This window comes from Arctopsyche grandis, chromosome 13, assembly GCF_051622035.1.
Source record: "Arctopsyche grandis isolate Sample6627 chromosome 13, ASM5162203v2, whole genome shotgun sequence".
Classification (NCBI taxonomy): Eukaryota; Metazoa; Arthropoda; class Insecta; order Trichoptera; family Hydropsychidae; genus Arctopsyche; species Arctopsyche grandis.
In genome coordinates this window covers 16,387,120-16,411,766 of record NC_135367.1, presented here as the reverse complement: position 1 = coordinate 16,411,766, position 24,647 = coordinate 16,387,120, and the positions used below count along the sequence as shown (strand labels likewise).

At 34.5% G+C, this 24,647-nt stretch overlaps 2 protein-coding genes across 4 annotated transcripts in view; one reads left to right on the top strand and one right to left on the bottom strand.

Moving 5' to 3' along the window:
• klar (klarsicht) overlaps window positions 1–19,995 on the top strand; it is a 246,236-nt gene extending 226,241 nt beyond the window's left edge. For all 3 annotated transcript variants that reach the window (XM_077445079.1, XM_077445078.1, XM_077445080.1), the window contains exons 15-25: window positions 184–489; window positions 573–871; window positions 947–1,280; window positions 1,354–2,280; window positions 4,155–4,269; window positions 14,028–14,194; window positions 14,274–14,458; window positions 14,534–14,738; window positions 14,820–14,981; window positions 16,544–16,680; window positions 16,760–19,995. In XM_077445079.1, the coding sequence (XP_077301205.1) occupies window positions 184–489; window positions 573–871; window positions 947–1,280; window positions 1,354–2,280; window positions 4,155–4,269; window positions 14,028–14,194; window positions 14,274–14,458; window positions 14,534–14,738; window positions 14,820–14,981; window positions 16,544–16,680; window positions 16,760–17,018 (3,096 nt within the window). In that variant the 3' untranslated portion in view covers window positions 17,019–19,995. The remainder of the gene's footprint in view (window positions 1–183; window positions 490–572; window positions 872–946; window positions 1,281–1,353; window positions 2,281–4,154; window positions 4,270–14,027; window positions 14,195–14,273; window positions 14,459–14,533; window positions 14,739–14,819; window positions 14,982–16,543; window positions 16,681–16,759) is intronic.
• Window positions 19,996–20,938: 943 nt separating this feature from the next.
• Window positions 20,939–22,501, bottom strand: LOC143920868 (uncharacterized). The gene is made up of 2 exons (XM_077443863.1): window positions 22,352–22,501; window positions 20,939–21,935 (listed from the first exon to the last, which is right to left on the bottom strand). The coding sequence occupies exon 2, from the start codon at window positions 21,931–21,933 to the stop codon at window positions 21,136–21,138; it is 798 nt and encodes a 265-aa protein (XP_077299989.1). The 5' UTR covers window positions 21,934–21,935; window positions 22,352–22,501; the 3' UTR covers window positions 20,939–21,135.
• Window positions 22,502–24,647: the final 2,146 nt, after the last annotated feature.

Genomic DNA, 24,647 nt, shown 5'->3' with positions numbered 1-24,647 from the left:
TGGCACCATGGTAAATATATATTAATAATAGGACTGTGTATTCATTCTATTAGAATAATAACTTTTTTTCCTCCCTAAATATATTGCTAGGAATCAGCTTTCCTTATATCTACATGGTTTAAATACAATAAAAATGTTTGTTATACATTTAAAATATAGATTTATTTGTTTTGTTTTTTTTAGGTTATTTTAAGAAATAGGAGAAGTAATTCTCAAAGCACTAGACCTTGGTCCGTTTCTTGTCTCTCTCAGCTTTCTTATGCCAATAAAGAAACGCCTAAAACAACTAGATCTGGAAGTACACTAAACACTCCGATAGTAGATAGTGAAGATACTTCAGCGGCATACGGAAGAACATCTGGAATGTCTATCTCAGAATCGGCATTGAATACTTTAACTGCACATCATCGTGATATGAGAGGACATTCACCAAAAACTGGAAAATATAAATATCAAGGCAGCACTAGTAGCGTAAAAACAACAATTCAGGTTAGAATTTATTCGGAGTTAATTTTCGAACCTGATAAAAACTGAAAATTTGCATTCTAAATATTGTTTTTTATTTTATTTAGGGTAATATTTCAAGCTCTACTACAATAAACGAAGGCTGGAATAACGGTTTTGGAAACTTCGACGACTCTAAGCAGTGTTCTCTCAGGCGAAAGCGTTTAAAATTAAGAAAACGTCAAATGGGTGCCACTTCCAACGATTTAGAATCTGAAGAATTGGGTCAAGCTCATTTGGAATCGTTCCGCAAAGCAAACAAACTAGTAAAATCTTGTTCGTTTTCTGGAAAATCATCTCTAAATCAAAAAGATCTGAAGCAAGAAAGATGCACCGCCAGCGATCCTTCTTCGTCGAGAAATAAACGGTAGATATTTTCAACATTTAATACTCAATACGCTTTAAGATCACTATTTCAATATTTTTTATGACTTCTAACTAGGTTTGATACCACATCTACGTCTGATAACGACAGCGATGATGCTATGAAAAAGAACAATCTTCAATTTTGCATCGGTAGAAGTACAGATAGAACATTGAACGCGTCATCCGAGGATCAAGAAAACGACGGCACTGATAAAAAACCTACATTTAAAATCGGTCCTGTAGGTGGTACTGTTCGTCCGAGATTACCTCTCATAAATATGGACGCTGTTAACAGATCAACTCTCGCCGAATTGTGTTTGGATAGGGATTCCGATGTAGATAGAAGTGTACAAACGGCTGGTACTGAAGAACACAGCTCGCTTTCAGAACAAGCCTGGGATGAATACCAGGTTTGAATATTGTTTCGTTTGTTTCGAACATTTTTTCAATTGTACTGAGAATAATGTATGTTTTTGTTTGTAGGAGAAATATAATTCAGAACCGTATTCGGAAGCTCCAGATTCCGACGCCGCCAGACGTTTGTTGGAATGTGACGACTATCGTGCCTTTTTCGATTCTCAATCCGATTGCTGTTCGAGTTTATCTGCCCATCCTGATCACGAACCTAGTCCTCTGATGAACCGAAGGAGATTGCGTGCACCCAATTATTCTCCGACTGAAAACGGCATCAAAAACTCTTTAGGCAAAGGAGCGGACACTGCCAATTATGGATCGTACGGCCGTCGCAGCAAAAAATCCTCATCGTCCAGCATCGAAAGAAAGAAATCTTTAATGGACAGCTTGGAACGTTCCAAACGCAGTCCTGAAAATCCAGAGAAAATAAAGCGAGTTAAAAAACTGTTGAATGATAGTTTGAGGAACAATAAAAGATCGTCAATATCAGATGGTGACGCCAATCGCAGAAGATACACATCTTCAAATTCGACAAATAGTGATGCTAATAATTCATCTTTGGAGTATCAATACGTCAAACAGCAAAATTGTAACAAAGCCGATACGGACTCGATGAATAAGAAGTCGAGGAAACAGTCGTTTGAAAATAAGATTCCGTTGTCTGTGGAATTAGCATTGCACGACTCGTCGAATAATTTGAACTCTACCATTGTCGATTCGCCGATCAGACGTAAGAGGTTCTCAAATAGCCACCTGGATGACAGTTCCGACGGTGGAAACGATGGAAAATCTCACTCGTTGCCGAGACGAAAAGGCTCTTCGGGAATACTTTTATCCATGTCCGGTTCTAATATCGACGGGAAGGCATTGGATTCGGATTCGGACATCGACGACGTGCAACATCTCATCGAAAGATCTCGTTCTCAGTTGGAAGCCACCGAATTGGTTTTATCTAAAGAGGACGTTGCGATGGATCTCCTCCAGCCGAATGACTACGTAAGAAATCATTTTAAATCAGAAATAGCTTTAAGAGACGACTTACCCCTTAATGAATGCAACCCCGATTTGTCAGACGAGAAAGGTAACAAAAAGAAGTCTGATAAAGATGGGGATAGTCGAGCATGTTTTACCGCTAAATTTTGTCTTGCCATTGCAATCTTCTCGGTTGTAGTGTTTGTCTGTTTGAATTCTTACAAGTATTGATCTGTTTTAATATTTTTAATCTGTGAACTTTACAACACAGATGTGTGCTTTTATTATAATTATAATTATTGTTTTGAGTTGTGTTTTTAAAAAATTAACTTTTGGTATTAACATGTTTAGTATGTAATGGCAGCTCGTCCAATTATTTGGATCAGTAAGGGTGCTCTTTTGTAAAATACGAAAAAAGACTAATAACCTTCATTTTTAAGTAACATGTATAGGTTTTATTAGTATTTTTTTTCTCCCCCCCTCCCTCTCTAATAATATTTATTTTTTATTTTTTAACATTGTGATATAAACTGTAGTTTATGTAAAGTAACAGTGCCTTTTAATTAAGGGTTAGGTGTAAGAAATCTTTTTTAAAAGTGTTTTTTTAGAAATTATTATTACCACCTGTGAAGATACTATATTTTTAACCCAGTGTTTTTCTGACTTAATTTACGAAGTTTTTTTATTATACGTGATAATTTGTACATTGGCATGCTGTAGAATAAAACCGTTATTGATTCAGAATGCAGTCTATTATTTAAAACAGCTCTATGCAATGCCAGATGATTTTGCAACATTTTTCGGTCTAAAAAATTGCGTTTTTTTTTTTTTTTTTTGTAAATAATCAATCTAATAAATATATATTTTTGTTTGAAGTATATAATAATATTTATAAAACGAGTTATTCAAAATTTATTCAATGGTTTATACATGCATATTGTATTTTTGTATCTAGCATTTTATGGTGCTGTGTTTTTTCTCATCCTTTCTTATTTTACAATTAAAACCATGAAAGAACACCCAAGCTGTCTGAGTATTGTGTTTTTTGTTGTTTTTTTTTATAATTTTTTTATTGTGAAAGTGTGATGTTTCAATTTTGCATTGTTTTCATTTTATTTAGTCACAGAAAGTTTTTTTTATAATATTTTTGGTTTGGTTGAGTTTCAAAATTTAAAACACCATAGTTAATTGTTTTATTTTCACCACATCTTGCATTGCAATTTCATTTGACACACAAAAATATACACACACACATACACACACAATAAATTTTCCAAAATATGTACGTGAAACTCGTAAACAAAACCTGAAGATGTTACTCTCATAATTGAAGGTAGTTATTTATTTTTTGTTACATTATTATTACCAAAATCATGTTATCACAAATAAAAAATATAATTATTCACTTTTTCACATTGTAATATTATATCACTTTAATTGCACTAATTCAACGTCGATGAATTTAAATATTGTAATGAATCACACTAGCATGCTTTTTTCATGTAATTATTATATGTACGATAATTGTGCACGTAATAAATATTAGAAAGTAAATGACAGTTGGTTTTCAATGAAAAATCATCACTAATAGCTATCTTTACTATTAGATACATATTTTTCTAATATTTATCATTGGGTTTTACTTTTTAATTTTGGAAATATGATGATAAATCCTGTATATATATATATAATATATTATATAATATTCAATTAACTCTTTCACTGACACCTTCACAATATTTAATCAGTACAAACCTCTCACACCTCTCACCGATAGCTTACTTTTAACTTATCGATACACATCACCGTTGAAAAGTCAGTGAAGGAATTAAAACATCCATACACTTAAATAGCCTATATTTAACCATCTTAACAACGCACTTAATCCGTTTTCTTAGAATGAAATTGTGACCACCTGCCGAGAAAACATTCGATGCTTGGAAGCTGTCTTGTCCAGAGCATCTCAAGGAGAATCTAGCGTACTTTCAACACCCCAAACAAGGGAAATCAAAGGTCAGTTCACCATATTTATAGGGTTAAACGTTCAAGTGTGTGCTTTATCACGTACACAGATCAATGTTTTTAAACTTGACCTCAGAAATTGTTTATCTTTGAACTGTATCGCACGTAATTCATCGAACAAGTTATCGAATGGACCGGTTTTTTATATTTTTTGTTAACAAAGATGCACCGTTTTAATTATAGACAAGATCTCCGTTAGCTATTCTATTTTTTTGATGACTTATTTATACACAATTTGTGTTTCGACTGCCGATGGTTGGTTTACATTAAGTGGACTCGCTACGTGTTGTTTCGTACACCTGCGTCAGTAGCTTGTCTGCTTTGCTGCTGTTCGCTCGTGTTTGTTTCTTATACTCAAAATTCTCAAACTTTGTTTCGTAAATTTCATTTTAAATATTAGAAAGCTATACATTTTCGATTTTGATGAATGTATACACATTTTTCATTTTAAATAAATGGAAGCATATTTGAAGTGAAGTGAGGATGCACATTTCGTTGCATATAATCATTGCAAAATTCCATACGATCGAAGAGCAAAATTGGCGAATGAAAAACAGTTCACTGAACTTTCATATGTAGTAATTTAATGTTTTGAAATTGGAATAAGTGCTGCGCAATAAAATAAAATGTCTGTTGTTGGTTCGACTCAAACAGATGATGTGGGTGAGTGTTCGAATTATAATTATTCCATTATTTTTTTTTAATTTTGCGTAGGTTTCAATGTGTTATTCTGTGATTTATCTTTCACCCGTAGACGCAGTGGCGTCCCGTTTATCATTTCATATTTAATAATTTACATATGGCGCTAATAACTGTGCTGTGAGAATTTAAGTCGATCGATATCAGTGCCAAGCTTTTGGTATTTTTTCGCCTCTTTGATAATGCTATGCTCTCTCGCCAGTAATTCGACCCAAATCCATTATTAACTTTTTGGCAAACGATGAGAAAGTTTGTGCAGTGTGTTTTTCCTCCAACGTTTTATATACAACGTTTTTAGAACGATTCAGTTCAATTGATTTGATGTATTCTATTTTTTTCAACCTTGAAAAACCTGAGAATTTTCGTATGCCATTGAAATATACCCAAGGTTGTGGCTATGATAAGTGCAATTTAATTACATATATTGTGTATTATATGCGATAATTCATTTGTAATATCTGATCTCGAAAGTTTGGGCTCGTCCACACGCAACCGGTTTCATCTTTATATATAAGGATGACATCATAAACACTTTTGTATATGCGGATATAAGAATTTAATATTGACCCTTGATTTGCTCATACTTATTTAAATTAAGTAAATTTTACAGAAACAAGTTCGAATATCGAAAAAACATATTCAATATTATGATTCTTCCTTTTGCCACATGTTTAATCTGGGTCTACCTCACGGGACCGAAAGTGAAAAGCCCGAAAACGCAAATATCGGAAGGCAAAGATCGAAAATCAAAGGATCTTAAGTCGAAAGATTAAAAAAAAAGTGTACATGGTAAACGTACTATGTATATATAATATATATCATTGGCATGCGGTGAAATTATCTCTCTTTTTGTCATACAGTCTTGTTTAATGTGCGCGCGCAGGGTTCGGGAGGAAAAGCCTGTTCCTCTTGTTCCTGTTGTATCCTGCTCACGCAAATTAAGTGAGGATGTACGACGGCGGGAGAGAGTTTTTTACCGCACGCCACTGATACATATATATACTAACCGTTTTTCATATGTATGCATGGTAAACGAACATTTTCGACTTTTTAACATTCGGTGCGGTCACGGTCACTCGTTTAATCTCTATTTTATTTATAAACAACGGCAAATAAATCGAAATAACTGACCATCGATATCAAACACGCATCAACATGTGGTTTCTATGCTATAATAACAGCAGGTTTTTAATCTAAAATGTTTCACATACATACATATACAATTATAAAACATGAAAAAGAAGAAACGTAGTGATAACCTTGTTTTCGTTTTCAGCTTTTATCAAAATGTTGACACTCATTACCTCTGTGCCTAATATTTAATACTTGACATTTGTTTCGATAATTATTTTTTATTGAATCGTTTTCTATTACCTCTACAATCTTTACAAAATGAACGTTGGAACGCATCATAAATTCAACAAAAACAGCTGAAGTTCACTTTTATGTATGTAGTTTTTATTTATGCAGCCTTTGGTTTCAATGTCAAACGTCAATTAAAATGTCGTACGTTTTACGTTGACGTTTTTCATTTAACTAAAAGTTTTAGAACCGTCGGTTTATTTACGTCCGCGTTTCTTGCGTCATCCGCTGCGAAGATGATGAGACAATCGATATATTTGCACGCTATCTGTTTCACAGGTTGACCGAGCATCCTACACGTATCAAATGGCTTTGCAGTCTACTTTTTATTATTTTTATATGTCTTGGCAACGTCAGTTCATATATATTTATGACACAAAGCTTCGATGTAGACTGACTGTAACGGTTCATAAAATCCTTTTATGTTTGTCGCGTTTCCGCTTTCCTCAATGCAACGAATTCAAATAAAGTAAGCTTAACTTACCGATGAAAAAGTTTAACCATTTCGGTTTTGGAACCTCGATTGAAGTCATTTTTTTCCTTGTTTTTTTTTTTTTTATATAAGATCTTGATTGATCTTGGCTGCTTTGATGTCTGGCTGCCTTTTTGTGAAAGCGAATTTTTGCATTCGGTGAACGATTCGTGGCATTTAAAAGGTTTCTTTTTCCATATCTGTTTTTGTTGGTTTTTCCTTCTTTTTTGTTTTTCGTTGATAAATATCTTCGCGTGACTATCGTGACGACGCAAAAGCGAAAAGTTTGCCAACAATAGCTTGATCGAAAGTGAAATTTGTGTCTTAAATGTACGTATTATAATAGCTAACGTCATAATATAGATTGTTAATAGATTAATGCAGAATTTACTCGCAGATTGCTTCTGTTGTTATTGTATTGGATTTGATTTATGTTGGTCAATAGGCTAAAAAGTAATAAACAATGAAATGCAAAATTAGAAAATGTATATGAAACTGCTATAGAAATCAGCATCGCATTTCAATCGAATTGTTTTAATATTCCATTTGACTTTTTAACCTGTTCTATGCCGGAAACCGCTTTCTTTATATAGATTTTTTTTTCATTTTTCTGTTTAATTTAAAATGATCCGTCTTGTTTTATCGTTGTTATCTTTATTATTATAGGTTAATTAACGTGTTTTCTCTATCTTAAGGTTTAATCGTTGCTGTTTAATAAAACAGGATGCGTTTACAGCCGTAGAACCGCTTTTGCGGTGTAAATTGATTGATTATCCACTCACATTAATATATTTTCTCTCATCTCTGCTTATAAACATACCATGAAGATTTTCCATCTAGAAAGCCACTATATCTTAAATTTCACTTTTGACGACTTTTGCTCCTTTATAAGGATAATAATTTCGAATTCAATAGAAAATAACACTTCATCGCACTGGTATGTAATTTGAATCCACATATTTTCAAAATAATTTGTTTGAATTTGTTGTAATATATAGAATAAGTCTTTATTACTTTCTTATCCGTAATATATTTTCTATTAATTTGCCTTCCCTGAGCACATTAATGGGATTTAAAAATACTTCAATTCTATTCTTCTACATACATATATTATTCAGATATAACAATTCATATTACATATGTATTAAAAGTACATTTCTATGAATGACCAAGAAATATAATTATAGTACTATTACATATGTATATCAAGCAGTGGCGGCTCATTCATATGGGCTGCAGGCTGCAGCCTCCCAGTATACTCCATATGGTAATTGGACTATTCGTCACATTGGGGTGGTCACAAAGACAATTTTTGCCATGAAAATCGCGAATACACAATATTTGGCACTCAAGTTCTCGTTACTATGATAGTTATCGTTAGTATGATGGACTTTTCGGCTGCCAGATGTTCCGTTATAGAGTTTTAGTGACTTTGTGACGAGTAATTTGTGACCAGTAATCACCGAACCAGTCCATATACATGCTATTTTTTATACCCATATGGGCAGTGGCTGTAGCCCTCCCAGTATAGTGCACATGCATGCTATTTTTGTTTGAATTTGGTCACCGGTACCATCAACGAGATACTTCAGCCCAATTTGGGCGAAAACACACATCGATGAACGGCACATCGTGTGCATGTCTCCCCGCTGTGGGTGGTCTTCTACAGTTCTTCAAATATGGGATACACCGTTATCGATCACTGTCAAGCAAGAATAAATACAAGGATACAATTTTACCGAAAACACCCCAGAGGGTCATTTTTGGGCGGGCGTTCTGGGCGTTCCATGAATATGTGCAAGGCATGGCCCATTTTTTTCCCATGTTTAAAAGTATCTAAAAAAAAAACACGTGCCACGTGCACCGCTGAGTGTTTTCGCCCTTAATCTCTACGCCCCTTCACTGTGAACTCTCACGAGCCGCCACTGATATAAAGTGTTCTGTTAAGTGCTATTTACCAGTGCCGGCCTTACACCCAATGGCGCAATTGGGCATTTTTTTCTAAACACCCTTAGAAAAAAAAATATAAAAAACTGGATTACCATCCTCCTTTTTCCCGGCCTTGCTACAGTTTCAGGCAGTGTAAGCAAAAACATGTTTAAACAGAAACTCAAATGTTTGGATATAATTCTTGTAAATTGTGCTGTTTTATAAAATTAAATACAATGAGTGGATTAATTTTACATTGAACTTTATTTGAAAGAAAGGCTTTTAAATTGATAAGTTCATTGCTAATAATATCAGATTTTGAATTCGAGGTGAGCTTAATTTGAAGATCGGCTTTTTCCAGTAGATTGTTTGAATATAATTTGCCGAGTACAAATGTAGGACCTTTGGCGCTCTAATTTTAATTTTAAAGCGCTTTGGGCGCATCGAGCGGCGCCCTAACTTATTTGGCGCCCTCGGGCACCGCCCGATCCAGACCCCCCCCTAAAACCGGTACTACTATTTACAATGGTTAGGTGATTATTCCGCAAGAAGCGATCTCGCACAAGTCACTAATATCTCGATCACGGAACATCTGGCACCCAAAAACTCCACCAATCGAAATATTGTACTAACGAGAACTCTAGTGCCAGATATTCCGTGATCGAGATTTTAGTGACTTGCGCGAGATCGCTTTTTGCGGAATAATCCGTTTAACATTTATAATACATATAAAGGTTAAATTTAAGTAGTAGTTTAAATGTGTATGTGGGGAAGATTTTTGAACGTGCAGAGCGAGCAGCTAGCGAGCGTGCCTAATGTGTATGGGCGGAGTGTTTGTTTACTACCAAGCGTGTAACCGTATAGGGGGCACCTGCCCTTTGGCAGGCCAGACGTAATGACGTTTAATTCCACTATCTAAATTAAACAAAGTGCATATTTGCCAATTGAAATGCATGCAAACCGCCTGTTGCAACAGTATGATATAATATAATTTGCATTTATTATTCACCTCTCGTTTTCTTGTAAAATTTTGGTCAACTGACATCATATTCTATTTGCATTTACTCTTTTGTGCCATGTGCCTCAACACCCATGCATTTATGATGCAATTAGGTATCCGCATACTCTCAAAGTCACCTTGCAATATGCGCACTAGTCTGTTTGCTCTGGAATCAGTGCTGATGACTGTGATAAGCTTCGCGACTTATCACATGACTTCCATCTGCAATTGTCGTCGTGCAACAGCAATTATATACTTCAGATGCATTTTGCACAATTTGCGTTCCGTTGGTTAGCGACTTTTCAGCGGGTGTTTTGCATAATAACGCGACACTTGTGTCTCACTTTGATTTGCATCTCGTGCAAACTATAAATAGTCAGTTGTACTAATTACATGAAGTTACAGTCTTAGTTACCTGTCTGTGAATAATAGTAATCCGGTTGTGATAACGGGTTCACTTTTATAATTACCGTATTCGGGTAGGATGGGTATTTTCTCCATTCAATTACATATATCAATGTCATCATTGTGTGACGACCGGTTCTTAGATTTCCCTTGTATAACCTTCACCTTTAACCAGTTTTAGTTTCGTTTTTTTTCCAGGTCACACACTCTTTATTTAGTCTCTATACGCCTACTGCTATGTGTAATCGTATCCATTGCTTTTTGTCTTGAACGTGTCTCATCTTGTTTAATTTGACTCTTTTAAATCTTGACTCACAATAAAAAGTATACATATTTAGCATACAATTTCAATTAATAGAGTACATACTTATATGTATATTTAAAAAAAATATTTTATTACCTTTACCTTATTACTGTTCAATGTACATATGTATTCATGAGATTAAACTACATTCCTTTGAATATTGCAACCCACAATCTGCTAATCTACAGTTTGAAAACTCCCACTATCGATCGCTAACTTATGCAGATTTTCCTATTTTTGAACAGTTGTTAAAACCTGAAGTCTTAGCCAACATACTTACAAAAGCTTAAGTTTATTTCTACTTTTTTTTAACCAGTTAGCTGACACTCGCGAAATGTTTGATCTTTACCTGTACGCCAGCAATTTTTAAAGTATTTGAACATGCAAATAAAATCTGACAAAGCGAAAGAGTGGCGGAAAGGCAATAAATACGGCAACTTATCATTAAACGTCAAGATGGTCAAAATTGTGGCATTTTTTAAAGTTGTCTATTACGATTATTTTTCACCATCGTACTGGCGGATTTGATTTGAATATATTGTATTGTTTCAAAACGATCGGAAGAATGTAGGATATCAAATCCAAATGTTGAACGAACGAGCGAAGGCAAACATACATAGAAGAGGCTTGTAATAATTGTAATAATAAAAAAAAATGATTTGACTCACATAATTCGAAGTTCCCAGAGGTCTGGTGTGACCTTGCATACATGTGCATGATGGAAAACGGACTATTTCGCACATTACGATCGCGCACACGACAATCGTTGCCACGAATACGGAATATCTAGCACTCGAGTTCTCGTTAGTCCCTACTAATCCCTATGGATGGATGGAATTTTCACGTCCCAGATATTCCGTGATCGAGATTTGAGTGAAGTGTGCGAGGTCGTTTTGTGCGGAATAATCTAATACATACATACATATATATGTAGATACTTTTTTGTTTGCAAAGAGCACTTTCCCTACATGCACACCCAGAATCTTAACTGCAACATCAATTTCCCTATCATCATCAGAGCCACAACAGCTGAAGTTCAATTATAAAATCACTTTCTTCGATTGTGGAAACGTTTGATGCGTGACTTCGATCATTTCACCCATGCAATAGGCCGAACACTTGGAAGATTTCCATGTGAATTCACACAGTTGTTGTATGTGCCGTGAAAAAAAGTCAAGAGAAAGTCTCAACTAAGCACTCATGCTACGCCATTTTCCACATAGCTTTGTTGCGCATATTAATCGAATTATTAACGCAATGGGATCGCACCGTTAGTTTTCGAATTTAGTAGTAAAACCGTACATTATTTATAGGGCGAGACCAGATTAGAACCGCAATCATCTCATGTGAGAACGCAAAATGCTCAAAATGTGATCTTGCAAGGTCTGAATGGAAGAGTGCGTGTTGTATTGTAGATTTCACCGGTCTCGTTAGTTGAAATTCAGTGAGCATACCACGGTTGACTGGAACGGCATGTCCGTCATCGTCACTGATCCAACTGCACTTCCTGCAACACTTTCAGCTGGTATTTTTTTACACGTTGCTCATCCACCGTGTCGACAATCGTCTAACGGATCAGTGTTTTTTAGAACTGTTGTGTTATATGTTTGTTGTTTTTTTTTTTATAATTTTTACTTTCACTCGGTGATGTGGTGCAATTATTAGTATCGTCGTTCGATCGTATGTGTGTCTATTTGATTATAATTGCTTTGTGTTTTAGCGATTGTGTGTTTTAAAACAACTGTGACTACAAAAAACAGTTCACATCTGGTAGAATCGTTTATTGTTTTAACTTTTGCTTGTTTAGATTGAAATTTAATGTAATGGAAGCTATACTTCTATGACATTTATACTGAAATTTTGTTTGCTTATGTACATACATATAAACAGAACAAGACATTGATAGATTCGTTATACATATGTAAGCACTTGAGGTTTATATAATCAATTTTGCAAGTTTGATTATTATTATAGTATGGATGTTGAACTAAAAAATAAAAAAAAAGCCTAATGACTTTTAAGAGGGCTGTACACCCGAAACCTTAATTTTATTGCCGTACCTTTCTTCGATATGTACATTGAGTGAATGCGACAGTTGCGCTTCGACCAGATAATACGTATTTTAAATCGACAAAATCGAGGTTTTGTATTCTCCAATTTTCTCCTCCGAAGCTGGAACAATTTTAAAAAATTTCATCATCGGTATGAGAAAGATATTTTCTATGCAAATGTGCGCGTATTTTTTTAAAAATCGACCGTAAAATAAGCACGCTGGACTCTTTTCTTGGGTGTAAAAAAGAGGCGATTTTATAGATGTTTGGCGGCTCCTAGCTCCTATAAAAAATATCTAATCAAAAAAATAACAGCACAGATGCATGCCAATGGTGGATATCCATAGCATATTAAAAAATAATTTCTCAAGTGCCATAATTGAGGAAGGGAGAAGTGTAATACGTTTGTATGGACAAGGCGCTGGTGTCCAGCCCTCTTAATGATTTAAATAATAAGAATAAAAAATAATACAGATTTACAACAAGGAGATTCTTTGTAAAATCAGTTGACCATATAATTGAGAAAATAAGAATCAATTATGATGAAATATGCATTACCAAAAAAAGTATGCATAATAGTAATAGTGAAGTAATAGTGAATGATATGATTTCTTATTCTAGAACGATTTATTTCGATTCTGTTTATTTTTGTCATGGTTACTATAATACGTTCGCATGAAGAGATCATGCATATTTATGTAAATGGAAGTATTACAGTTGAAGTATATCTTCCAGTTGTAATATATTTTGACTATAAATTCCATCTAACCTTATACCAACTACCGTTATAGTGTATTTTCAGTTGTAGTATACTTTGACTAGTTAGAATATATTCCGTTTAACCCACGAAAGTTGATTCGTATGACGAATTACATTACAACGGGTCAAAATATATTACAACTGAAAATACAGTTCAACTATAAATTGGTACCAGGTAAGATATAGAGGTTAGGTTTTCGTGAAAACGTCACTCGACTAGTAAATTGAGTTGGAAAGTCACATTTTTGTTTTAAAGTTATCGTAATACAATACTCATTACCTTTATTCGTAATATCTAGCAAATATTAACGCATTATTGAATTCTAAAGCATTCTTAAAAACTGTCAAAACTCAACTGTTATATTACAACTAGCGCACATTGTTTAAAGTGTATTTGCGCTTGTGGAGATATAATTTACTAGTTGAATTGTATTCGAATATGAATGACCTAAAACGCCAGTTGGAATATATTACAACTGAAAATATACTTCGAATGTAACAGAACTACTACACAGTTCAAGTGCTAGTTAAAAATAGTAAAGAATGCATTCTTATATGCAGTAGCATGTGATCGCATATATCAAGATATAAGACAGTTTATTTTATCCCTCAAATTCCTTAGACGGTCACATGAAATTCTTCGTCTTTGTTATGCAAATCAGGATTATGTGCATATTTTGAATACTTATTTTGTCACGCCTTATAAGATATTATAAATAATTCCTTTTTTTTTTCAATTTTTATAATATATATTATATATATTTCTAGGTATGGTAATTCGATGGACGACCAACTTGTCTATTGGGGAAAGACGTTCAGCAGCTCGAAATCTTCGCAGAGAGTTGCTGGCGTTGAAGGGAGCCATCGCTCCGTTGCCTTCAGCTCCTCTTCTACACACTAGACCCCAATTATTGAATCGCTTGGATCAGCTCAAAGTATAACTTCAACCATTTTCATATTATGTCCGAGTATATTATGCATAATTTTAAAACAAATTTGGATTTGTTTGTACAGAAACGGCAATCGCTTCTTCAAGAACAAAAATCGGCAATGCTTAAGTTGAACGTGTCCGTACATAGACTGCTGACGGATGTCGGAAATAACACCACTTCCGGAAGTGCCCTCACGGATACGTTATGCCACAATTTGAAGGACGAGGTTAATGAGTTGTATAGAATTTGGGAAGATTCCAATGAAAGGTATTATTATTACTGATATACTCAATGCAACATTTATTGATTGTTGGAATTAATACATTTAATGCATTCTATTAGGACGAATACGGAGATGTCGTCATTGGAAGGAGTGGTTGGAGCTTGGGGGGCCTGGGAACGAGGCTTGGCAGAATTGCACGGTGCTTTGCGTAATGATTCGGCTACGTTGAGGTTGATCGAGGCGGCTTTAGCAGCTGGAGATCCAGCTCGTGTAGCACCTCATGTTTCACATGTTGCTAGGCTTCTTTCTGAAACTACTCATCATGTAATTTATATTGCTTTTATTATTTCATTGTATTTTTTGTAATTAGTATATATGTACTATTTGTTATTATTTTAATTTCAGAAGGGTGAATGTGGTTCGTGGTCTGATAGTGGTATATCAGATTCTGGATCAGAACAAGAACTGTCGGAACGTGAACGTAGATTAGAAGGGCTACGAGTTTTAGCAAGAGCTATGGAAGCTGCTTTAGCACCTGGAAGCCAACTTTTGAAAGCGATCAATAAGGTATAATATTATTATTATCAATCAACTGTTATTAAAAGCAAAATTGTAGAAAACTAAGGTCATTGACCATGCTTTAGTTGTTGACCTTTTTTTATAAATTTTTACCATGGTGCCGTTACAGGTCGCCCCAAAGTGACACCTATGGTTTTAAACTTGCACATATATACATTTATAGATTACTAGTGTTTTTTACCCGGCTTCGCTCGGTATTTGTAATATAAACCGCTTAAACATGGCCAATCTAATAGTAAACGTTTTATTAAATTTATTTGAATATTCATTTGTTTGATGACGTCCCAGATCTACGAACCAAACAAACATACATACATACATACAAAGTCTCTTTCGAAATTATATATTAGACTCGATGAAAATTTCATTGGGTGTATTATAAGTAAAAGCTACTTATTTACCTACATATAAACAATATAACAGCAATAGAAATTCAGTAGATGGCGCTAAATGCTCGAGGCATTATTTTTCAAGAGGAAATATTCATAGCAAACAATATATATACGGGTTTTTTCATGATTCTACCACCCAAACCTTGCATTAAACTTTACATACATACATATATTAAACCTTATAACGTCTCTTTCGAAATTATATATTAGATAAATTTGAAATTATATTAAAATATTACGTAGGTTGGTTGCCAATTTGGTGAGGAACCATTTCAACAACGAAATCAGATAAATTGGCAAACTCTGATAGGAAACGATCAACTTGGAGTCATAAATATCCAAGTCGACCAGTAGCACTGCAGAAATTCTCCGAATAAATTCTTTACAATCGAGGTCAAACCAGGGCTCGAACTCAGGACCTTCCAATGTTTAGCATTAACACAACTACCGAACCATACTGCTGACTAATTAAAACAGATTTAAAAATAAAAACCCTATTAAATTACAGGGAACATTTTGCTACAGATGCTCCTATTTAACCCTTTGCACGCGGCAATAAATATAGCGAACAAGCCCTGTACCTTTTTCGTTCGAGTTTTCGACCTTAAATACAGATTTTAATATTTACTCGAGTAACAAGATATGTTAATTAACACACCAAAGTATTATTTTAAACAATAAAATACATAATATATATCGTAGTTTTGGTTTAATCGTCAAATAATCATTCTTCATACAATTGAGACGTATCGTCGCCATTGTTCAACAGACGTGACGTCACATAAACGAGGTTTCAGTATGGTTCCACAAAAAACTTATTTTGACTGGTATATATTCATTTCAAGCAAATTGAATAGACGGCATTCAACACTCAATAATATATTCAACCAATTTTGAACCTTAAAACAGTTGAAATAGGCGCATATAAGGCTCAAAATCCCGTGCAAAGTTCAGAAATTCTTTGGAAGACAGCCGCGCTACAAACTTGTCGCGCAAAGCTTCGCAAAGGCAAATGGTTAATATTAACCAATCTATGCGGCCAATGACTACAATATTTCCTCTACTCATTCATAGCGCTTTGTATTTTGAGTTATGAATAACTAGAGGCTGTTGAATCTAATTAATATATATCTCAACAATGTTTATGTTTTCCAACAGCGAATGGATCAAGCTGAAAATGAATTACGAGCTTTACAATCAGCCTGCCGAGCTCTGATCGTTCGGACTGCCGGAGGAGTCGTGAACGGCAACATCGACAAAGTTGCCGCCAAAAGCGATCACATTCCAGCTGAAGAGTAAGCTTTCTCACCATTCAAAAGCACAACACTTGTAAAATCAAAACAGGTCTAAATAAATGATGACTATTTGTTTCAGAGCATTGGTGAAGTTGAACGGTAATAAGAATGGTAAAATGACATCCCCTGACGAACCAGATAACGAACCCGGCACTAGTGAAATAATATGCAGCCGTGGCCGAAGATGGGCTTGGTGTGCTTTACCACTCCAAATCTGCTTGTTAGCCTTGCTCTGCGCTTGCTTCTTGGGTGGACCACGCTGCTGTGACGCGGTGAACAATCTCGGTGCTGGTTTCACGCCGCACCTCAGATACGTGAAAGGTCCCCCTCCGGTCTAGAAACGCACAGTCGTACTTATGTCTAGGGTTTTTTAAGCGATGAAATTCTGATGCTCTGTACGGCCGGATACCTTTGATTGCGTTCCGTGAATGAGCCGACGTGTGAATGTGGAAAGTAATCAATCGCCGAGGTATCGACCAGGTGTACATCGAAGCGATGATGAATTTAATAAGATAGTGTGTACAGTATATTTGTTTTAACTGTACAGATTTCAGGTCATTGATGTAGTGTAAGTTCGGATGCATGAATGCACGATAACGCTTGTTATATCAATGGAGAGTTAAATCTACCTCAAAAAAAAAAAAATATATAATATATGGAAATGACAAAAAAAAAGCATTTTTTATTTGAATGAATTTATATGACGTGAAAGTTTAATGGGATGATTTTTTTGTATTGTAAATGATTTTATGTTTGAATATTCTATGTTAATCGTATAGTTAGATGTGATGATTTTGTTCGGAATAGGTTTTTCAGTTGTGTATTTTAAATTTTGATTATATACATATGTCTATCGACGATTTGACAATTGTTTGTAATTGTCACAAACCTCAATATGGGTCGAATTATGATTTCTATTTTACAAATTTTCATTCGAAATGAATTTGTAGTATATATTTTTGTACATATATTGAAATTCATGAGCAAACGCTGACATCTGTTTGCAGATAAGGAACTAGTGTTTGATTTAAAGTCATTCGAAGAGTGATATTGAATAATATTTCAAACTGGGGATATATTTTATCGTGCTGTACGATCTGATGTAGACATTGATTTCTAATCAGAAAACCGGTAATACTGACACTTTTCCTAGTGTCGGTTGGAGATTAAAATACTTCGATTACGTCGAGATGGCGTTCTAAACGCGTGAGCTTGTTCAGAGTTGGATTTCTTATATTTGGTAATGAAATTTCTGAATAATGCTATGAATGTAATGAGCAAACTTTGATCGGCATTCGCCGAGAAATTTGAAGTGGTCATTTTTTTTGTTTGTATTATCTTTTGTGCCAATATTGTTTTGTTATATTATCAGTCAGTGGATTTTATTTATTTTTGACTTAATTGCAACAGTTTTTGTTCTATTCAAATAAAAGTTTTATTATTTGATTTAATATAGAATTTGTTATTTTAATTTATTCAGACTGCGAGGCAGATTACGGGCATATCTTATTGTTTTAGCGTTTTTATTTTGGAATCCTGGATTTCTAGACCACGTGGGACTGTGTCTCTTTTCATCTTATTACGTTTTTGATGGGATTCCACTTTGACATTTTAATTCAATATTAAATGTGTTTTGATGTAAGATTTAGTTAGATTGTTTAGATGCAGTAAACTCTTGAATATGATTGGGATTTTACTGTGACTACTTTTGGCCATGGATTAATATTATCTATATGCTTTTACATATGCTTAAGGAATTTATAAACATTACTTATTAAATATCTTACAAATAAGTACTACGAGTTTATTCGAATCAGTATAAATTCCTTAACATTGACATGTGTGTATGTGTATGTTGATTATTTATTTGATATTCAATTTGAATTGAATATTAATTAATCAACTTAATATATCCATCAGATTCTGTCGTTCGTTAATAATATAAAAATAACGATATGTATTCATCATTCTGATGTGAAAAATCAAAGTATTACTACCACGATTGATCTTTGCAAACGTGTTATTTCATCGTACCAATCAATTTAGATAGTATTACATTACTTTTTCTATGCATATATATATATACTTGAATATATGTGTTTGTGTTGTGATAGAGAATTCTTATAATCATTGTGTTCATTGTAATTTTTAAACCGTATTTAATTTAGTCAGCAATCCAGAGTTAGGCGAAAATTTCTATGAAATTTTTTAATAAAGATATACCTGAAGTTCTGTTATTAGTATTTTTTTATATTGTTATTTTTATATTATTGTTTATACTTATACACAAGTGTGTTTGTGTATCCCGTACAAAGGATTCGTCTTACGGTTAGTCGATCGTAATGACGGATCGTATCAATTAAACACGCGAGGTTACTTGGATGCATTTTTTTCTTTTTATTTTCTAGTCGCTTTCGTTCAATGAAACTTAGCATTTTAAAGCTTAAATGTTGAATAAAATCTATTTCATTAGAGTGTGTAGCTTTGTAGCCTCGTGTGTCTATATACATATACATTTATAATGTATCTATTGTAGGTATAGTAAATCATACCGTAGTGAATATTTCAGCACTTCATTCATAGCAAATGCATTTTCTATCGTCGCTTCCAGATGAATCAATTTATACTCTCTAATATGGCAGTCTGTTAACAGGGTTTGGCTACGTTTGCTATGATGTTGTGTGTTTTGGATAAATATTAGGTTTATAAATCTTATATTTACTGATGTGTGGCCTTAATTTTATTATTACAATATATCAGAGTAATTTTAAGGACATTTATAGGCTATGAAATTAACGCTATGTTTATGTGTGTGTGTGTTTGTATTGATTCCATGCTTAAAATAGTGCACACTGGAGATGATCTAGGTTTTTGTATGGAGATTTTTTACATCACTACAGGGGCTATGGTTAACAAGTCAATCTAAAGTCACTTAAAAATGATACTTTGGTATATTATAGTTAATAATAAAATAAAATAAAAACAATAACGATAAAGACTTGTTACTTTTGATTTATTAAAAAAAAAAAAAAAGGTTTTTAATTCTAAAGTGAGTAACTTAAGTAGATTGTAGTGAACAAAGACGGGTTTTTTTCTATTGTTACAAGACAATTTTTCTAAATTTTATACTTCTGCCGAGATACGTAATCTTGTTTTGATATTTAATAAATCGATTGCAAGTTTTTCTTTATTGGGATTTTTGCTTTGAAAAAGTAAAATCTCAAATAGTAGGTATTTTTACTTTTCATAACAAATGGAACCTAGTAATTAATGTCACTACTTAAATTATTTTTCAATAAAATTTATTGAAACATTATATTATCTTTTATTTTATTATTGCACCATGCTTTTTCCCTCTCCCAAATGAAAAGTTTCCCAAATTTGGATAGTGGTGGATATTTATATTTTATTGAAATAAAATATTACTTCATTACCTTTTCTATCTGATTATTTTACTGAGCACCAAACTGTAAGTCGATCAGACACTTTATTGCTTTTGATCTCTTTGACCTGGGATCAAATTTTCATTTGGTATTTCAAATTTTCGTTCACAAGATTAATTACTGAATAATATTAGAGTGGGCTGTTTTCAAAATTATAAAATCTTACCAAGTAATCAATAGCCTTTATGCAACCTTCTTCGCTTCAGTAATAAGTTTTTATAAACGAGATATCGCCATACATTTCATTCACAAGATATGTATGTGCCATAGACCTCTTTTGTTCTTTATACGCTTTGCATACAAGTTATGACAATAAATATACTTATATTTATTTTTACATTTTTATGGGTATTTACTACAAACCCGGAGAAATAACAATAAAATCAGGAGCCTAGATACGACTGCCTGAAACCCGGAGACTTTGGTTCAAAACCTTTTTCAAAAACGAATATTCGGTCTTTACATTGAAGCCTTAAAAAAGGTGCACGTGTCGGTATTAGGTGCATTGCTATTAGAGGCTATTATTGCGTGGCTATTAGGAGAGGGTTTACGCGCTAGACGCGTTTTCAGCACCCAACGTGTTAAAACATTTTTTTTTAATTATCTATTCATTTTTCATTCCAAATTGACTATTTTTCATTTCAAATTGAAAAGGGGTCAATTTGTAATGAAAAAGGTTGAATTTGAAATAAAAAAGGGTCCAATTTGAAATAAAAACCGGTATCATTGTATTATTGGATATTCTTTTGTTATTGAATTCGTTATTTTCTTTGTTGTATTGAAATTAATCAGTTAGATAATTAAAATAGCCATTTGAAATAATATTTAAGTCTTTTATTTTAATGAGCATTTACTGCTCCTGTGTATAAAATGTGAAACAGTGACATAAGTAATCATGTATTATTTTTATAAAAAATTTCGATAAATAAATTGAAGTCAATATGTAAAAAAAATATATAAAAGGGCCTTGTAAAAAAATGAAAACCCAAACTGGTCCAGAGTTGTTCATATCTCAAACATTCGAGCAGTCTGGGCAAAACCATGGTAATTGGGGTATGTCGTGCAAATTAACACATGCCAAGTGGAAGAGTTTAATGCGGCAGCATTTACCCATGCAAGCAATCATGTTTTCCGATAACGATTGTTGGCATATACAATATACTCTTTCTTCAGGTTCCATTGGTTCATGGACATCGGCCCGTGTACGATATTGGTTAGACAGGTAGAGTAAAGATGATGCTAGGTCGTAACGGTCGGAATTTGTCTCTTCTTTTACAATGGGAGCCGAACTTTGAGAGGTGGATGGCAATGCTTCTTTATGAATTAATGCTTGCAAATTGATTTCTGATTCAGGTGGCAATGGCGCCGATAAGCCAGGGTTCGGTGCTAGAGGGTTGTCTGATTGATATTTGTGAGACAGGTAGAGTAACGATGTTTGATCTTGAATTAATTTCGGCGAAGTGTTGGTGATTGGTGTTTCCTGAATGGTCAGTGCTGGAAGTTGGGATACCTCAGGTTTAAACGGTTTCGATTGTATCATCAGATCGAACATTAGCTTAGAGTCAGGGATGGAGTGTAGGCGTCTCGCTTGAGATGTTTCTATCGGATTAGAAGTTGATGCTGTTTGGGTTCTTTGGAAAAACTGATTTCCAACAGACACTATTCGCGATTCGGCGAATGCTTTATCCAGGTGATCCAACTCGTCATTTAGTAATGCTAGCATCTTCAACGAATGTAGTTGCGTGTTCATCAATTTCCTCGAGACCGATAATAGGTGAGTTACCTTATCCTCCAAGTTAATTGGTGTCATGTCTATAATTAACAAATAACGACGGTAGGTAGTTAGTACATCAATTTTGTCGCAACATATTATACAGATGTGTATTATGTTGCAATTTAAATACATATACAGTTCAATTCAGTGAAGACAAAAATTGTATGTACTTACTAAAAGTCGAGTTAAAATGGTTTCAGTAAGAAAACAACAAATAAGGAACAAGAACGCATAAACAGTAAGTAGCCACTAGCCAGTTACAACTCAATACAGCAAACTAAATTCGCTGGAATCTCGAACAGTTGCCATCACCCCCACAAACCTATTATATTAAATTAACTTATTTTATTAAATGAAGATAACCATTTTTTATTTTTTAATCGGGACATTTTTTTCTAAAAAAAATTCTAAATTCAATTATTGATAACTTCAATTATTAAAAACGTTAACGAACATTAAAGAATCATGGATGCACATTCATGAAAATAAATCGATTTCAGCATTTCTTAACAGACACGTCCCAAGGAGATTGTTTGCCGTCTGAGTGCGAATCTGTCGATCTTGTTCATCATAGAAAAAAGTCGTTCAGCTGGTGCATTTGTCCCTGGTAAACAAAGAAAATATTAATTAACACATTCAGCCCGGCACATAATTTCATACATTTGCCCATGTGGCGGCACTGTCACGCGTATCGGCACCCAATTAAGGTCTGTTCATACTTAACAGCACTGCACGGCTTCAGCACTGCACGACTCCGTTTCAAATATGTCATTTTATTACATTTCTATTCATATCTACCTACACGTCGCGGTCACGTCACGTTTACAGCACTTTGGCCGAGTGCAAGGCAAAATTGGCTTACTTATATGTACATTGCAGGCCATGACGATACGGCGCAATATTGCTTACGTCGTATTGTCGAGTACTTACAATATGAATGCATACACGTGCATTCGTAGCTACGCGTCAGAATACAAGTCAGCAAAAATGTTTCGGCGTTTATCGAACGAAAAATTATGTATAATCGCGTTGTTGTTGGAAGGAGAAGCTCAAGAAAGCAATAAAAAAGCACGGAGGCGTTTTGATATGCATTTTATTAAATTTATTTGAATCGAAAAAATATCGATAATTGGTCCAAAACAGCAAAGCGGCAGATTCATGGCACGTAATTCGCGTGTATATCTCCACGATGGCCAAAAAGACGGATACGATACGTTGACGGATGTTGCTGTAAGGTATGAACATGAAATGTCGGGTACTGCTGTAAGCCTGCCGTGGCGTAAACGTGACGGTTGAAATGAACATACCCATACAAAATGTACCAAAGAATACTTTTCGTACGGCCGGATACCTGATGAATTCGGTTCGTGCCGATTAGGTATGAACAGACCTTTACGCGTGACGGCATTAAATCACTTTATATAATGAGTTGTCCCTAAATCTTTAGAATTTTAGTGTTGGGGTGCTCAATGAAGTGGAACAGTAAAATTATAGTCTGCTAAAGCACTATCCGCGTGGCCACCGGTGGTACACGCCGGGTTGAACGTGTTAAACAAAGAAAGACTAATTTGCCAATATTTTTGTAGGCGACGTAATTTTTGCTGAATATATCAATCCATGTATTAGATACTTTCAGATACGAAATATAAAGTTCTATTTGATAAAAAAAAGTATAAGGGCGAAAACACACAGCGGTGAACGGCACATCGTGTGCATGGCTCCTCGCTATGGGTGGTCTCCTACATTTCTTCAAAAACGGGATACACCGTTATCGATCACTGTCAAGCAAGGATAAATACAAGCATGCAGTTTTACCAAGTCCAGAAGGTCATTTCGGAGCGGGGCGTGCCGGGCGTACCATGAATCTGTGCATGGCACGGCTCATTTTTTTCATATGTTTAAAAGTATCTAAAAAAACACGTACAACATTCACCGCTGTGTGTTTTTACCCTAATAGTTTTATCTCATGACTTACCAGGCAGATACCCAAAATATCAATACATACTGTACATAGGAAGATAAAGGTTCAATATAACAACTGCTACCGTGCCCTCTTCAGGCTACCAAGGGTTTGCAGCGCGTCACAAATATTCGTGGAAGGGCACATGTCTCACTTTGAGGCCATTCTAAGGATGAGAGGTATGCACTGATAAATTCGGTGATTATTCCGCAAAAAGCGATCTCACGCACGTCACTAAAATCTCGATCACGGAGCATCTAGCACCCAAAAACTCCACCAATCGAAAGCCACCCAAACGAAATATTGTACTAACGAGAACTCGAGTGCCAAATATTCCATATTCATGATCGTCTTGAGCGCGATCGCAGTTTGCGCAATAATCTGTTTACCGTACTGATAAAACCAGTACGAATGTTCACCTTATAATTAAATTAATATTTAAATTGTACATTATTATGTTTTAAGACGTACATAGATTCGTAGTCTGCCATTGTATTGGAATAGGGGTAAATGAAATACGTTACAGAATTTGTTATTGTTCCGTAGGGGTGGGTGGAGGATCCAAGTAAAAGGCCAAAGTCGTGTCACAGCATTTATTGATGATAAAGGAGATACACGCACTGGCAGTGCTCCGTCCAGAATGTTTTGATATCGCCTAAGTACCGTCTTATAAGGGGCAGGTCTCTCAGAACATCTTCGACGTCTGATTTGTTTACCTATTGTTAGGTCACGTACTCGGATATGTATTCCCACGACATTCGGTCCCACGGTATCGGTCACTTCTGAGAAG

What these genes read in the sequence shown, in the direction of transcription:
- LOC143920868 (XM_077443863.1), bottom strand. Translation starts at nt 21,933, where the DNA reads ATGACACCAATTAACTTGGAGGATAAGGTAACTCACCTATTATCGGTC.